This window comes from Acanthopagrus latus, chromosome 11 (assembly GCF_904848185.1).
Source record: "Acanthopagrus latus isolate v.2019 chromosome 11, fAcaLat1.1, whole genome shotgun sequence".
NCBI classification, from domain to species: Eukaryota; Metazoa; Chordata; class Actinopteri; order Spariformes; family Sparidae; genus Acanthopagrus; species Acanthopagrus latus.
Genome location: NC_051049.1, coordinates 20701980 through 20717349, shown reverse-complemented (window position 1 = coordinate 20717349; position 15370 = coordinate 20701980). Strand labels below are relative to the sequence as shown.

The window sequence follows — 15370 nt, the reverse complement described above, 5'->3', positions numbered from 1 at the left end:
ACTTGTTTCTATAGTAAAATCCTAACAGTGCTGGATTAAGAACCCCAGGTTTCTATTAGTGTTAATAAGGTTCTCAGACAATGCTGATCTTATTGTTTTTGAAGTGGTAAAGAACATCATTCGTGTTTTATCTCCATTACAGATGAGTTGAAGCTTAAGTTGTTCTTGCACTCTATCAGATGCATGCTGAAGGTATGCAAATGCCTTACACACAGACAGTAAATGCATCAGCAAATATAATCCATTGACACATTGTATAACATTGAATCAAAGTATTAATCATTATGTCCTATTTAGACAATGCTGTTTTGCTGTGAAGGATTAATTCCCTTAAATGGCTCTTCCATCACTGTCAGTGTATAAAATAAATTGTACCATGAACATAAAAGGTTTTTAAATAATAATTCCTGGAAAAGTACTTCCTTTAGATTGTTGTATCCACCATACATGTTGTATGATCTACACACGCGCACACACACCCACACCCACACACACACACTGTATTAATGACATGCTGGATTTCATCACTCTCACAAGGAGTAGGCGTTGAAGGGCCGCCCACCGCCGATTACGTCACAAGTGGCGTGGCAGTCGCTCAGGTCTTTTTTCGGCCGCGCGCGCGCCGTTCCCCGTCAGCAGCCGGCCATTCCGTCAGAGCCAGTCCAGACCTGAGTGAGTGTGGACGTGCTTCTCCGACAGAGAGCGAACACCCAGCTACCGCCAGCCCCACAAGCCGTGCCTGTAGTCGCGTTGCGTCTTTCTTCTAAGCCGAACCAAACAACTTTGAATTCGCATTAAATATGTCTAATATCGTTTGCTGTCAAACGCCTCAGGTAAGATATATTTTTTTTTTACTCTTTCGTTGTGCTGTTTGACGTCTTTGTCAAGTAACGTGTCTCAGGGGAAACCGTTAAATCTGTCATTGGTTACAGTGAAAACTAGTGTGTATCATTATTATTTTTTATTTTCCACTTAAAATTAATGGCAATGTGGGCCATTGTCTTTGCTGTGGTTGGAAACTGCTGGAAACGGGTCTTGTAACGGGCGCGGACAGCGTCACACAAACCGCCACTTTCGCCGTGAAGCTAACGTTAGCGTTAACTAACGATGCGGATATTAAACTAGCTCGTATTTCAAGATAACAGAATATTTGAACTAGTTCCCGCCTTGATCAGCACAGGCAAACGACCGAATGTGTTCGACATGGCTCCGGTTCAGTTCACTAACTGAGCCGGCGTGGCTGTCTCATGGCTCCCCATCCCAGCTAAGCAGCAGGTTGCCTAGTTAGAAGGCTAACACGCTCTAGCTTCCGAGCCTGCCTGAGCTCTTCATCTTTCTGGAGGCTGCTCGCTGCTTCACTCCTCCTGGATGTCTACCTCCCTTCCAGGCTAAAGCGTGTCTGTTGTCTGCGTTTTTAATCCATGAAAAACTAGAGTTAATCAGATTCCTGGGACGCTCTCGTTCCTGACCCAGTTTCTGGGGGCAGGTTCTATGTACAGACTAGCTATATGACTTCTGGCTCATCGCCAGGCATCATGGCTCCGGTACATTAGCCTTTCTACTGGAGGAGGAGGACGGCAGATTAATGACATTGCTTTGCAGCGAATAGACAAACATAAGATAGCTATTGGATGGCCAATCAGAAGACTTGCCCACTGGGGGGATGGCAAAGTGTTAAACCTAGCATGGGTACACTCTGTCCTCTACTCAGCCTCTATATAGTGCCATATTGTGTCAGATTTTATGGGCTGTGACCACTGTCGACATAACATTGACGCGTCACTGTTGCTGTCGGCACCGAGTCTTATTGGCTGTACTGTATCGATTCTCTAGTTAAAGGAAATTGTCCAGCCGATTCTTAACGTTTCAGATTTCCTGAAGTGCTTCAGTTGCTATATGTCATTGTAGTATATGACCTGCTGTGCCTCTAATCCGTTTCTGTAGCCGGCAACCACGTGGGAAATTCCTACATACAGTGCTCCAAAAAGAATTTGGAATATATATATATATATATATATATATATATATATATATATATATATATATATATATATATATATATATATATATATATATATATATATATATATATATATATATAACATGCAACATTCTTATTGTCTGAGCGGCCACCAACAGACATTCTCCTTTCAACTTCCTTGGTATCGAAATGAGCTGTAGTTTTTGAATCCGGGGGTTTTCTGATTTCTCAGACATTTGACCACTTCTTCGTTTTTTAAATCGGTTCTGTAGAATCTTTTTTAAGTGCTTAAGTATCTCAAGTCTGGTACTGCTTTGATAAAATGTATAATTTGTACTATTTCTTTTTAGTATTTTTCTAAACACATAACCAGTACAATGATAGCTGCCAGCTTAATTTTATTTTTTTGTCACCTCTTTATGGGATTCCTTTGTACGAGTTAAATTTTAAGTGGTAATTTTCCACACAGAACACTGGGTGAAATATCCAGCAATGCCTCGTTTTCACCACTGGAGGGCTGTCTAGCAAGCATTGAATGTTCAGTGTCAGAACTACACTTTTGTGCCTGACTAATCGGATGGAAAAATGGAGAGAGAAAATACATTCAGATTTACCCTTTGTGAGAAAGTTGCGCACAATCTCACTCTTTCTCTTTTGTGCTTTTGTTCTCTGCCTTTTGTTTCCTGGTTTTCAAGTTTATGCCCATATAACAACAGCTCACCAAGTCTGCCTGGCTTTTTGGTCTACACACAAATTCCTGTAGTGCTGGTCACTAACCTGATCCATAACCAGAAGATAATTATTTTATCACAGCTGTGATTAAGACGAGGCCTCTGTATTAAAGAATTGTCTAGCGAGCAGAGGGTGTGGCTTGCCTGAGAGAGTGTTGGTCTAAGTGAGCGATGAGAGGGAAGCAATGCAACGGTGAGTGTGGTGGACCTAACAGTGTGGAGGAGTTGAGCTTTTGAGCCTTCACAAGGAGTCTTCTGCCAGATGTTGCATAACGACTCAAAACTAGGTCAGCGTTCCCTCCATCCACACGCCGAAAGCGTGAATTATAGTTTTCAATGCCAGACTTGCTGTAAATGCTGCTTTGTGCGATACAGAAAGATTATTTTCTAGCATGTTCCACCGTGCTCGTGCTTTCCCCATACAATCTCTGGCACAGTTCCCAGCGGTCTTGGTAGTTTTACACATTTGCCTTTCATACACATTTCCCAAACTCCAGATTGAAGCAGTTGAGTAAGAGGCTAAGTAATCCGCTCTCAACATAATTCCTCCTTTTTGTCCTTCTAATACTTGACTTGCAATTATTAAATTCACACTGTGCAGCGTTGTTTTGAGTTTAGTAGGTCAGTGGATTTGAGTATTTGGTTGTTGCATGAAGTTGTGCCGTGTGGGTGTTTAAAACATTGGATCGATGGCATTTTCAGATGACTGGTATGCAAGACTTTACATTGCATATTGTTAAATCCAGAAGTGTAACATGTTGGCACCTAAATGACAGGTGATTTACTTTAACCTGCTGTTTGGCACTTCAACATGCAAGTGCCTACTTATATTAAAGGAATTATTTACCTAAAAGGCATGGCTCAAGGCAGTCTTAATTTAACAAAAAATAACTTTTTCATGAATTCAGATTGCACATATGTGTTATACAGCACACACTGTTTTTTTTCACAGCTGATAAAAAATGTCGCAGAAAAATATTATCTCGGTACCCGTCACACATGGCCTTGGGTTTGCAAGATTGTGTTTTTATACTTTTTCCTGGAACCATGTGACTGTGGAAAAGACAACTATTATTTCAGCAGCGTACAAAAGGCAGTTTGTCTGCTCTAATGTCAGCCTGGCTGTGTTTTACATTGTCTGTATCATTCTAGCAGATAACGCTCTTGCCTGAAGTCTAGCTATGGATTGTGCTTAGTGTAACCAGACCTGAAACTATTCCAGATAAGGCTTATTGAAAGCTACTTTTAATATTAATTCTTAGATTTATACTTTGACCGTGTACCTGACGAGGAGTTTGTCAAATGCTTTTACCTGTTAAAAGACTTCATCATTCACTAGTGCTTATGTTGGGAATTCTGCACACAAATTAGAGGCTTTTACTCGCAAAAATTCTTGCATAATGATTCACATGCTGCTCCTTAAATATGCTGCTGGCAGCATCTAGAGTCACAGGAACATTATATGCGCAGCAGTTGAGTAAATCACAGCCTTTTTTAATGAGTTAGATTGCATGTGAATTGGATACGAACACTCGCACAAAGCTGGGCTACCCAGGAAAGCCTTGTCACATGGAGTGTGGATACAATTTCAGAATATGGGGCAGCTGCTGAGGTCTGTCTTGTCCTCTCTCTCCATATGGGATGGTGATAAAACTGTCTGAATTGCAGTGTCATTTATAACTGAGCTTCAGGCTGCAGCTGCCATTGTGGTAAAGTGGTTAGGCATTAAAATGCTATGTCAGTTGTGTTAATTTTTGTCGTGAAAATCTCATTGGTACACATTAGATTTGTGTGTGTTTGTTTTGTTTGGGCAGCCTGAGGCTTTTCGGCTAGTGAATTTCAAACGCCTACCAAGCGGAATAAAATATCTTGAAACAGAAAGATATTGGATATGATCTTCATTGGAGGCGGCATGCTAGCGTGGGCCAGGGTTACATGGTATTTGGAATACCTATGCTAGCCAACCAGCATTCATAGTGCGGTCCACAGATTCACTGAGAAAAGTGACCCGTCACTGTATCTCACCAACTGACTTGCTGTGGAAACACTGTGACAAGTTGTTCCCACCTGCGTTTTCCTTATAGGTCAGTGCTTCAGTGGAAGGTTCCCTATAGGGAGGAGCCAGCCAAAGGGGCATGTCACATAAGATAGAGTTGGAGTGGCCTTGCTTCAGAGAGAGGATACAGAGCTGAAGGCAAGAGATGGATTATACAGTCTAGTTTGGACTGGTGGAACGTAGCAGCATGTGTGGAGATTTGAACTTAGAAATAGAGGGTGTTGTAAGAGAGAATCCAAGGCATGAGCTTTACCACATATTCTGTATGGGCTGACAGAATACTGAGATAAAATGCTGAATTCCAGTTTTCTTCCAGGATTCAATGAGGATAATCTCACATGAAGCGACAGATGTGATCAGATTGTCTACTTTTGAATGTTGTATGCATGTGGGGAGTATGGGAGTGTTGTAAAATGGCTTGTGAAAAGGATACAGAGTGTGTGGAAGAGAGAGTACTCAACTACCACCTCATGTGCAAGGTTGCCTTGACTTACCACGTGGAGCTGACTTGTGCTAGCATTGCATGGCTGCCAAGAGCAGGCGGAATCAATCTGAAAATGAGCTGTTGACTTTAATTCATTTTATACATGTAACAAAACTCATGTTTTTCCCTTTTCTTTTTCTTCTAGGTTATAATGTATGACCAACACAGAATACGTACAAGTCTATAGCCAACGGGATCCCGAGGACTTGATTACAGTCGCTTCAAGCCTGATAGTTTGTCCGTGCGGCTGCTCCCCCTCTCCCTTCTGCTCACGCCTGTTTAGTCAACTGGCATTTCTTCTAACATCTTCCCATCCCTCTCCTTGGTTGAAGAAGACCTGGGCTTCGCTGTGAACTCAGTCTGCTTTGCCAATTGCCTACCTTTGGTTCCTGTTCTACTCTCAACAGTGGTACTTCCCTGGATTTAAATTCTTCTTATTAGGTAAGGCCATGACTAATGCACAGGACAGATTATAAAGTACAATGCACTTAATCCTAATCCTCTCTCTGGTCATCAATTAATAAAACCAGCCAGCTATTACAATGTTGAACAGAGTTCAGAAGACAAGCATGCAGAGTATTATTATTTCTATTGAACAAAAATGTATTTTTTGCTTTTCCTCTACAGGCATACCACCAAAATTTACCAAGATGATTCCAAACGGTTATTTGATATTTGAGGATGAGAGTTTCCTGGATTCCACCGTGGCCAAAATGAACGCTCTGAGAAAGAGTGGTCAGTTCTGTGATGTTAGACTGCAGGTATGACAAATGCAAATGTGCATACTCTCACACATAGGTCATTGCACTTGCACACTATCAGAGAGACCACTGAATCATTCTGCAGAATATAAGACATGCACTATAAAGGATTAAATGACATTATGGACGGCACCAACAGTTTGAAATGCACAAGATGTCAAAATGGTTCACTAGGTCTGAGTGAATGGCGTTTATTCGGTTCAACTTGTGAGTCATGCCAAACTTTGAAACAAGAAAAAACATTTGAGTATTTACTTGAGTGTTTGTTGTTGAGTGTTATGATTCCGTTCTCATTTCTCAAGTGTGAGAACATGTTCCCACTGTCTGTATAATAGACCTCTAAGAGACTTGGCCTGCCAATCAGGAATTGAGGCATGAGGCAATCTATTTTATTATAACTATCAATTTGATTATTAATATTCTCTCAGTTGATGTCTGAGATTTATTTATTTCATTTCCCTTTAATGTTAATACACAAATTATGATTTTTTTTTCTTCTAGCCGTTCACAACACAGATGTAGGTTTTGTACAGGTTTCGTTTAACAAACTTGTGCACATTCTAATTGTTGCCTTTTTCTCTTTTATTTGTTTAGGTGTGTGGCCATGAGCTGATGGCACACCGTGCTGTTCTGGCTTGCTGCAGTCCCTACCTGTTTGAGATCTTTAACAGTGACAATGAGCCTCATGGAGTGTCACATGTCACTTTTGAAGACTTGGACCCAGAGGCTGTAGAGATCTTGCTCAACTATGCCTATACTGCCCAGTTAGTAGTGCCTTTGAACTTTTGCCTCTGAACTTATCACAGCAAAATTCTCTGCTTTTAAATGATTGACTACCACTTTTTTTGTTTTGTGTGTGTGCGTAACACAGGCTAAAGGCAGACAAGGAATTGGTAAAGGAAGTTTACTCTGCAGCCAAAAGGTTCAAGATGGAGCGAGTCAAACAGGTATGTGTTACTCATCTGCATTCTGATAACACTTAATTCCATAGAGCTGTAATTCTGGCCACACATGAATCCCACAGGTTTCAAATAACATGACTTTTTTTTATCAACTTAAACATGTCCTGCTTACTTCACAGATTTGTGGTGACTACCTTCTGTCTAAAATGGATTCCCAGAACGCCATCTCTTTTCGTAACTTTGCCAGCTCTATGGGAGATGCTAGAGTTTTGGCCAAGGTGGACGCCTTCATCCAAGACCATTTACTGGAAGTTTCTGAACAGGAGGACTTCCTCAAACTTCCCCGCCTCAAGGTACATAGATACATTTAATGCCACAATTTTTATAAATGTTCTCTCCAAGTATATTGTAGTCTGTTAAGTTGTACCAGGAAGTCTTAATGATTTGGCAGAGTTTTTTGCCCCCCTTTGCTCCTGCATTATAACTAGCTAGCATTGGAGGTCTGCAGCTGAATAGGTCATGCTGGTTTTAGCTTTTGTATTTTTACCTTTCTTACTTTGACATGGGATTAACAATACTTAGAGCATGAAAGTGTGCCTTTTAAAGATTTTCCTACTGCTAAATCTGTCTGAGAATATATTAAGGGCAGGGGCCTTAGAACGTATGCAATAGTAAGGCCTAGCAGGGGTGGGTGTCTTTGTTCAAATTAGAACGGCACGTGGAACTTTTTAAGATAAGTGGTTGAAGTTGTGCAGGTCAGATAAATAAAAGGAAGTCACAGTGGACTGGAATGCTACCATGCATGCTGGTCTCCATTATGCTTGGCCAATTTAGGACATTAGATTTTATACATTAACTGGGTGTACTGCTTAAATAGTAAGCTGATAAAAAATAAATCGGTAACCTTTTAATATGACAATGAAATATGTTGTTTGTTATACATAAAACTTGTGTTGCTGCCTCAAAAATGTGAAGACTTGCTTTTACTTTCCCAGTTTTGTGTCATTATAAATTTAATACCTTGAGGCTTTCTGAATGATTAAGTGAGTGAACCACAGACTCAACCTGTATTGATCATTATGAGATATATTGATCACTGGCAGCAGTCTGGCCCATTAGCTAATTGCCCATGTTTTATTTGGGGCACAATAACGAGCAACAAAAGTTGTTTAAGAATTTGCTGAAAGACGAGACATTAATGTAGAAAAGCAATACAAAACAATGGCTCCTGGTTTATGAGCGCTGTGTGTGTGGCTCCAGAGAAACTTGATATGAACCTAAAGTGAATCCTGTCACTGGCAAAAAAAAAAGCAATTGTACTGGCAATGAATCATATAATTACCAGGTAAATGAATTATCAGCCAATCAGATCCAAGTTTTCCAGTGAGAGATAAATGACATGGTATTAATTTCTTCAATTAAGCCGTCACGTTATTCCTATTGTGTGTAAATCTAACTCCCATTTCATTCTCCTTTTGTGTGTTTACAGTTAGAAGTAATGCTAGAAGACAACCTGACCCTGCCCAGCAATGGCAAGCTCTACTCAAAGGTGCTCAACTGGGTGCAGCGCAGCCTTTGGGAGAATGGAGACCAACTGGAACGACTTATGGAGGAGGTCAGTACCGCGGTGTGCAGTCTCAACTCTCAGGCTGAACTTCCCCCTCCCTCTGACCCCTCCTGTTCTTGACGTTAAGAAGTCATTAAGGGGGCTGAAATAGAAATGGCATGCCACTGTCATGCTGCTCTGTCAGGATTGTTGTTTTCTCTATCCTCTGATTTGTTGAGGTTTTTGCAGTAAGAAACTCTGTACCCCTGAACCATACTACAAATTAGAGGTGAGCCAAAAAGAGCTGCTGTTTGCTCTTGTTTTGTTTCCACTGTTCTCCTTTGGGTATGAGGTTGGTTTACATGCAACCCAGTCTGAGTATTACAGTCCTCTCCACTGAAACACAAAAACACAGGTGCTCAAAGGCCTGACCCTTGATTCTACTGTCTCAGTGCCACTTTACTATCTGAACAGGTGCGTGTTTGTTGCTCCAGCACTAACAGGCACTCCTCCCCGTTGATTTATCTCTCCTGTAGGTTTATTAGCAGCAGCAGGAGACCAGACTGAGGAGCCAGGACTGAGCCACCAGGGTAATGAGTCAGAGAAAATAGAGGGAGGAGAGGAGCACTACTGCCTCTCAGCAGCCTCTCTATGCAGCCAAGCAACACTGTGCTCCCATCTGTCCATGCCACATATACAGATGCATCCCATTTCTGCATTTATTAAAACACAAACCTTTAGCAATAAATACATCTAATTGAATGCCCCTTTACTACATGCAACATTCTCATACAGTTCTACATATCCTCCACCACAGTTAAGAAACCACTAGGCATTGGACGGAAAATGGATGCACATAAGCACGGTTCCTTGCTCGGTATAGATATATTTCGCTGGACTTGAATGGACCTCCATCAAATTTCTCTTTTTCTGAAAATCTGCCCTACAGATGGGCAACTTGTGTGACTTCAGCACATATTTTCGTTGTATCTTACCTCAACAGAATGGTTATGCTTTATTTTCCTCTTGGATTGAATCTGTTATTGGGTAATAATTACATTTACCTTGGCACAATAGAACTACTTTCTGAAGTCATCTGGATTTGACAGCCTGTTATGGCCACCGTCACAATGACCAACTCCTCAGCTAGAGGACCCATTTTAAAGCCACAGAGATGGAAAGGGGAACGTTTCCTCTTCATTCTTTACTGAAGATCTTTCCAGATGCAGCCTCTCATTCTTCACCAGCTCCCTCTTTTTTTTAGATGCAAATTAAGAAGAGCCATGCTCGGATACCTTCTTGAGCTCAAACACTAAACCCACTCTATGCAGTGGCAGCAGCGTCTGTCTTTTTTTTAAAGGGAGCTTTCCATGCAAGCGATTGAAGAGCCGATCCTTCATCCCTTCCCCCATCTTCCTCTTCACAGCACTGCTCCCCTCCTCCTCCCTCTTTCCCTCCCTCTCAGTGTGTTGCCATGGAGACAGCCACATGGGTATGTTGTTCCTGTTTGTCTTTCAGGTGCAAACGCTGTACTACTCACCTGACCATAAGCTGGTGGATGGAGGGCTGCTGATTGAGGCGCACAATGAGGTGTTTGGTGGCGAGGAGGACCACCTTCAGTTTGTGCAGGTACTCAACAGCTTGTGCCGGCTTCACTGTAATGAAGTCTCTACCACATTTTGCTTGGCAGCGTGTAGCTTTATTGTACAGCGTGTGCCTGGCCATGCATAAAAATACTACGCAGCCTGTGCCTGGCTAAAGGTAGAAATGGCTTACTAAATGCCACAATTTAGCCAGAATGTAAAACCGGATGCCAGTAGATCGGCAAGAACTGAGCTATGACGCCTGCCTGGCTCTGCTGTTGAGCATATATTAAAACCATATTTAGATTTTTAAGCTAATCTCAACCTGCTTAGTGTGGGCCGTGGTGGTAGTCTCAGCTTTTTACCCACTCTTTGGGTTGTGGCGTAACTGCGTGCTGTAGATCTGATTGCAGCGTGGTTTGAGACTGTAGTTTGCAGTGCTGTGCTTTTGGCTTCACATGGCGTGAGATGTCATTGTGTCACGTCTACATTAGACCAGTTGGATCACAGTGTTTGGAGAATGATTAGCTGGTGTTGGCCACTGGTGGGCCTGTGGTGTAAGCTTGGCTTCTGTAGCTGCGATGTGCTCTTGCAGAAGAAACCCGTTCGGGAGAGCACCCAGAGACAGATGAGCTGCAGCTCCTCAGGAAGCCTGTCGCCCTCCAACCAAGCAGCAAATGCCCCGAAACAGACCGCCAGGAGAGAGTGGAAGTACATCGCCTCTGAGAAGACCACAAGTAAGTGTATATGAGCTACATGTGATTTGTTACAGTACAATCAGAAATGTTGGTCTTTCTTGAAATGAGATGGCATCAGAGACTCTTGATTTTAATCTGAAATGATTTTCCCCTCAAGTGTCTAACAGTCTTCAATCTTACCCCTAGACAACACCTACCTGTGTCTGGCTGTGCTGGACAGTGTGTTGTGTGTGATCTTCTTGCACGGTCGCAGCAGCCCTCAGACCTCCCCCTCTGCCACCCCCTGCCTGATGAAGAGCCTCAGCTTTGAGGCCCAGCCCGAGGAGCTGGAGGAGCAACCGCTCTCACCCATGCATTATGCTCGCTGTGGCCTGGGCACCGCTGCTCTAAACGGCAGACTCATCGCAGCAGGTTAGAACACAAGAGTAACCAGTAATAAAGGAACAGTTCACCTGGCAATAAATTCAGTCATGATCTGCTCACCCCCCTGTGGATAAAAAGTCGGGTTTTGTAGTCTACAAACATTTCTGGAGCTTCACAACAAAACCGCATCGCAGCATTCTCTTAAACAGCTGTAGAGTGAGACTAGACTTGTTTAAATAACTGAAAACAATACAAACAAATGCTCTGTACAGCTCATTTGGTATAATCCAACTCTCCTTGAAGGCTGACCATAGATAAATAATAGAATCTGAGCAACAAGGTTTTCTATATTTTTTGCTGAACATGATGTAAAGGAAAATGTCGGACCCTGGAGCTCCTCTGTAACTTTAATGAATCTTTATTTTCCTGCAGGAGGCTACAACAGAGAGGAGTGTCTGAGGACCGTAGAGTGTTACGACCCCAAAGAGGACCGCTGGACTTTCATCGCTCCCATGCGGACTCCAAGGGCTCGTTTCCAGATGGCTGTTCTCATGGTACAGTTTATTATTTGTCTTTATCTCTGATTTATTGACTCTACAATAAAGTGACATTTTGAATTATGGCACTGGAGGGCACATATCAAGTGTTTGAACAGGTTTTACTTGTCTTGTGCAAATACTTGCACACTTAACCCATTCTCGGTCCAAATAGTTGGGTTTCTCTATTCTGTCAGTAGGTTTGAAGTGCATATAACCAAGCGTGTCAGGTGGATGAATGATCATCTAATGACTCTGTTGCAGGGTCAGCTGTATGTGATTGGAGGATCAAACGGACATTCTGATGAGCTGAGCTGCGGGGAGAGGTACGATCCACATGCTGACGAATGGGCTCAAGTGCCAGAACTGAGGACAAACCGCTGCAATGCAGGTCAGTCTTTTCTGCTGGGATTTGTTAACCAATTTATTTAGTTTTAATTTCTTTCCAGGAAAACATTTAAATAGAATGGCCTCTTTGTTCAGGCTAGTTTGCTTTGTGTCGCTCATTCCTTTTCTCTCAATCTAAAGGTGTCTGCTCACTGAACGACAAACTCTACGTTGTGGGAGGGTCAGACCCCTGCGGGCAGAAGGGCCTTAAGAACTGTGATGCTTTTGACCCTGTGAACAAAACCTGGTCCAACTGTGCCTCTCTCAACATCAGTACGTGTCCACACAGTCCCACATACACTCAGAATATTTACCTTGATACAGATAACATGATCTAACCTCAAGCTTCTTCAGAGAGCTAACCAGTATGTCTTTCATGTAAAGCTTTAATTATTCCCTCTGGGACACTGGATAATGAAAGCAGAGAGAACATTATGTTCTAAGAATCAGACAAATGTAGGACAAAATTGTATCAGAGGAGCTGGTGGACTTGATATTTGCCACTTGAGGGGAAATTAGAAAGTCGTATCCAATAAGCAAATTTGTTTTCAGGGAGGCACCAGGCAGCAGTGTGTGAGTTGGATGGCTTCATGTACGTGATTGGAGGGGCGGAGTCGTGGAACTGCCTGAACACTGTGGAACGCTACAACCCTGAGAACAACACCTGGACCCTGGTAGCCCCCATGAATGTGGCTCGCAGGGGGGCCGGCGTTACTGTCCATGAAGGTGAGTCTATGACCACAGATGAACAGTTGCATGGTTCAAAAGCATGTTAAATGCAAAACTGACTTCAGCAACTTGTCAAAATAAGTGCATCAATGATGTGGAATTTGGGTGAGTCATCATGTTGATACGAACGTCTCTCTCCGTCCAGGCAAACTGTTTGTCGTTGGCGGTTTCGATGGCTCCCACGCGCTCCGCTGTGTGGAGGTGTACGACCCCATGCGCAATGAGTGGAGGATGCTGGGCAGCATGACATCTTCCCGCAGCAACGCGGGTGTTGCCATGCTGGGTGAAACCATCTACGCCGTGGGTGGATTCGATGGCAACGAGTTCCTCAACACAGTGGAGGTGTACAACCCTGAGACAGACGAGTGGAACGACTGCACCAAGACCCCGTCTCCCCTCTCTGACTGAGGGGTGGGAGCCAGGGGGGTTGGGGAGTTTCACAGTGCTTCACCTTTTTCCCAAACTAACAGGCTTAGTGACGTAATCGTGTTTCGTGATGTTCTGTGTGTGTATGAGCGGATGTGGGTGGGGGTGGGGATTGTTGGGATGAGGGGTCTTCAGTGAAGACTGGCTTATAATTGGTGATTGGGGATGGAGGGGTTGTTGCCCAAAGCAACATGACGCCTTTGCATATTGCATACAATGTTTTCCGTGCTGTACATATTTTTATTTCTTCCTCATTTTTTGTCATATGCCAACATTTAATACACATTTAGTGCTTTTCTTTTTCTCAGAGTTGAAGAGTTTGTCACTTTCATTGAGGGTTTTCAGATGAGCTCGCAGTTATTGGTCACTTGGAATGTGGCAGTATGGAGTGGTGACAGTTGACTTTTGCAAGTTGTTATTTAAGAATATTTCTGTTGTGGAAATGTAATTTTGCTCACATATTTAAAGGTCAGTGGTTTGAAGCCTTACTCAGAGTGCGAGTTGATAAACACCTGTCATGGCTTTTTGTGTCATTTTAAACAAGCTGGATTGCTTTTTGAATCTTAAATGATGGCCTTTTTTATATTTTTTATACACTGCTGATTTACTGATAAAAATAAAGTAGTAGCAGACAGCTTAAGTCAATGAATCTAACCAGTGCCAGTTTTAGTTAATTTTTCTGTGCACATGCACCACACAAACGCACAAACCTTGCTTCTGCTAACCAAACTTTTGTTATTGTGATTTAACTAATTGATGTACGTAGAGATGCAGTTTACTGAAGATCCTTTTTCTTTTTATTTTGTGTTTAAAGTGTCAGGCATTGGCAGATTCTTCTGGAAGGAATGTTAAAGCGAGAAAATTATCACATTTGTAACATTTCTTAATTAATAAATCATTTAAATCTGATTTTTGTCTTCGACCTTCTTCCTAAATGTATGTTACTCAGTGATGTTGGGCATAAACTGAAAATACTGTTTACCGGTGTTGAGACGTCTGCTTATGGTTGTATGAAGCGGGTGCTAAATTTAGACTTTGCAGCCACCTCGTCTCCCTCTCATCCTGCTCTTAACGTTGAGTAATTACTGTCCGCTGGTCACTGCCGTCTAAGCTTTCATTGCCACCATTTTCCTCAGGGACTAACACAGTAAGCCAGGTTTTTTTTTTCCCTGCTCCTCTAAGTGTCTTTTAGGAGAGATTATACTAAGCTGGCATACAGACCTCAGCAGGAAGGGAACGACAGCCGTCATTCTGCGAGTGTTGAGCCTGGCTACATCTGCATGACCTCAGACATCACCGGCTGCCAGTCAGTTTATTAAATCCCTACCCTGTGCCCATTCACAAGGTAGCCTCTGATAATCTCTGATGCACCTGACAGTCACGGGGGGCTAAAAAAAAAAAAAAAAAAAGCTGCATATGGGCCACGTGCTACAGGAATCAAGGACTTGGACACTGATGAGTCTGCCTGTCCTCTAGTTTTCCACTTTTGTCACCCTTACAATTAATTGGGAGAAAGTTTTGCTGGCTTCCTCTTTTTGCTGAAGGCAGAGGCTGAATCACAGAAGTGTTAAATTAATAAAAGTAAAGGCAGAACGTGCTGTAAAGTGTAAATGCAGTTAAGCATGCAGACGGTTCACTCATGATATAAAGCCAGCACTCGGAACCAAATTCAGACAGAAGCTTTCTGATGGACAACAATCTAAGAGGAGATAAAACATGTTCCCCTGAGGAAATTAAGGGAATTTTCAGATGAAGAAATTTAGATAAAAGCAGTTCCACATTAGCCAGGCACTTGATAAGTATCTGAAGACAGGCAGATACGGGTCCCTCTCGGTCAAGGCAAGCTTTGAAATAACACAAGAGTTCCTTTGGCACAGACTGAAAAAATTAAGTGTGCATTAAAATTCATGAAGACGGTACAAATGAGATATGTCTGGAACAAAAAACTCAATGTCTGAGACAAACAAAATGTTCAATAAGAGCTGGTTCGTAGTGTCTGAAGCTGAAATGATGTACTGAGACAGGAAGTCCTGCTCATTATCTGTCCCCTCCCTCCACCTGTCACTGCATGACGTCTGATGCTTTAGCCTCTCTGTGTGTCACAGCAGCAGGTGTAATCTCTGTCTGCTGGTGTCACGAGCAGTCTAATCCCCTTAGTCACCATGCATGCACACACATGCTGCCACA

At 42.6% G+C, this 15370-nt stretch overlaps 1 protein-coding gene across 2 annotated transcripts; it reads left to right on the top strand.

The window, feature by feature from the left end:
* The first annotated feature begins 624 nt into the window (after positions 1–624).
* Positions 625–14092, top strand: ivns1abpa (influenza virus NS1A binding protein a). 2 transcript variants are annotated; one of them, XM_037113964.1, is made up of 15 exons: positions 626–833; positions 5398–5693; positions 5880–6013; positions 6608–6777; positions 6885–6960; positions 7095–7268; positions 8405–8530; positions 9980–10090; positions 10640–10781; positions 10929–11153; positions 11538–11659; positions 11906–12032; positions 12170–12301; positions 12581–12754; positions 12903–14092. In XM_037113964.1, exons 3-15 carry the CDS (start codon positions 5903–5905, stop codon positions 13163–13165), a joined length of 1953 nt encoding a protein of 650 aa, XP_036969859.1. In that variant the 5' UTR covers positions 626–833; positions 5398–5693; positions 5880–5902; the 3' UTR covers positions 13166–14092. The 2 variants fall into 2 exon arrangements, with proteins under 2 accessions (XP_036969860.1, XP_036969859.1); XM_037113965.1 differs by lacking the exon at positions 9980–10090 and having other exon boundaries at positions 625–833.
* Positions 14093–15370: the final 1278 nt, after the last annotated feature.